The 1639-nt window shown below is 41.8% G+C and overlaps 1 protein-coding gene across 1 annotated transcript in view; it reads right to left on the bottom strand.

Moving 5' to 3' along the window:
• Positions 1 to 1639, bottom strand: part of Cct2 (chaperonin containing TCP1 subunit 2) — an 18086-nt gene that overhangs the window by 13667 nt on the left and 2780 nt on the right. Inside the window, exons 4-6 of the mRNA XM_005358031.3 lie at positions 1304 to 1415; positions 841 to 917; positions 625 to 737 (exon numbers count right to left, since the gene is read on the bottom strand). Of these exons, the coding sequence (XP_005358088.1) occupies positions 625 to 737; positions 841 to 917; positions 1304 to 1415 (302 nt within the window). The remainder of the gene's footprint in view (positions 1 to 624; positions 738 to 840; positions 918 to 1303; positions 1416 to 1639) is intronic.

Raw genomic sequence — 1639 nt, 5'->3', positions numbered from 1 at the left:
TAGCCGGGCGATGGTGGCGCACGCCTTTAATCCCAGCACTCGGGAGGCAGAGGCAGGCTGATCTCTGTGAGTTCGAGACCAGCCTGGTCCACAAGAGCTAGTTCCAGGACAGGCTCCAAAGCCACAGAGAAACCCTGTCTCGAAAAACCAAAAAAATAAAATAAAATAAAATAAGAGTAAACTAAAACATATACAATATGTTTGGACTCAGCAATTCCACTTCCAGAAATATTTCCTGGGCAACAAATTTCCCACATTAAAAAGCTAAAATGTTTTTCCCCCATAAAGCTAAAAGTTTTCAAAAAGACATTTCTCCAAGGGCAGAGAGTATAAGGAAATCACCCTTCAGAAACACATGTTATTACCCAGTTTAAAAGAGATTAAAAAACCATGCACGGAAACGCATGCCTGTAATCCCAGTACTCAGGAGACAGAGGCAGGTGGATTTCTGTGAGTATGAGGCTCAAGAGAGCTACACAGCAAGACTAGAGCAGAGAAGGCTGAGGTGAAGAACCAGTTTCAATCAGTGCTAGCGGAGATTACGAAGGCTATCTAGGCACACTCGTGTATGTTTCTCCTCATCCTCTAGATCAGACTTTCCCACCAGGATCTTGGTGTACCCACCCATGATCAACAGCAGAGGTCAACAGTGCCTCTCTGGCAGCCTTGGTGGCTTCTCTCCACCCTGCGATGATGGTCTGTGGATGGATCTTTTTTGCAATTAAAGATTCTGCTTCCTGTCAAAAAAAAAGTATACAAATAAAAGTAATAAAGGATTGGATCACTTCAACTGCTCAAAATCAGTCAAATAATAAGGAGGAAGTATCGAATGGTTCTCACCCGGAGGAGCTCTGCTGCTAGAACAGTAACAGAGGTAGTGCCATCACCAACTTCGTCATCTTGAACCCTGGACATATCTAGGAAAAGAATAAAATTATTTCTCCACATCCCTAAATTCTTTTAAAACATTCACAACAAATCTAAACCCCTCTTATAGGTTGCTCCATACCTGACTAAGTTTGGGAGACCTTGAAGTTTCAAATACTATAGCTTGAGTATGTCCTTCCCAAGTTCATGGAAACTTAATCCCTTATCTTTCTGTCTCACCCATATTATGACAGCAAGCATCTCACTGACAGGGCCCACTGGTCTTGGACTTCACAATTTAGACAAACGACTTTTATCATTTAAAAACCACCTAGTTAGTGGCTGTAGCAGCTGCAAATGGTTGATACTTCTGAAATTCATTTTAGTAATGACAAATGATGGCTATCATTTGAACAGTTTAGATCTAGAGACTCACCAACTAAAACTTTGGCTGCTGGATTGTCAACACCAATGTTTTTTAGAATGGTGGCACCATCATTGGTTACCATTAGCGAGGCATCTCGTCCACTGCTTAGAAGAATTTTGTCCTGAAAGGAAATGTGTTTGTGTCAAACTGAAGTTAAGTACTTGAAAAATACCTGGAGTCAGTAAATGCACTCAGCTGTCCACTGCTCACACGGTAACACTCTGGATGGTTATTTGGCCACCAAGTGTTTTCAATGCACGTATCCTACAACCAAACCTCAATGTTTGCTTAGGAACTTAGAAGTACAGGCAACACAAACTAGCTTTGTTACAGCACCACGACAGA

This window comes from Microtus ochrogaster, chromosome 24 (assembly GCF_000317375.1).
Source record: "Microtus ochrogaster isolate Prairie Vole_2 chromosome 24, MicOch1.0, whole genome shotgun sequence".
Taxonomy (NCBI): domain Eukaryota; kingdom Metazoa; phylum Chordata; class Mammalia; order Rodentia; family Cricetidae; genus Microtus; species Microtus ochrogaster.
Note: the sequence above shows the minus strand (reverse complement) of the source record. Positions and strands in the feature narration are given on the sequence as shown.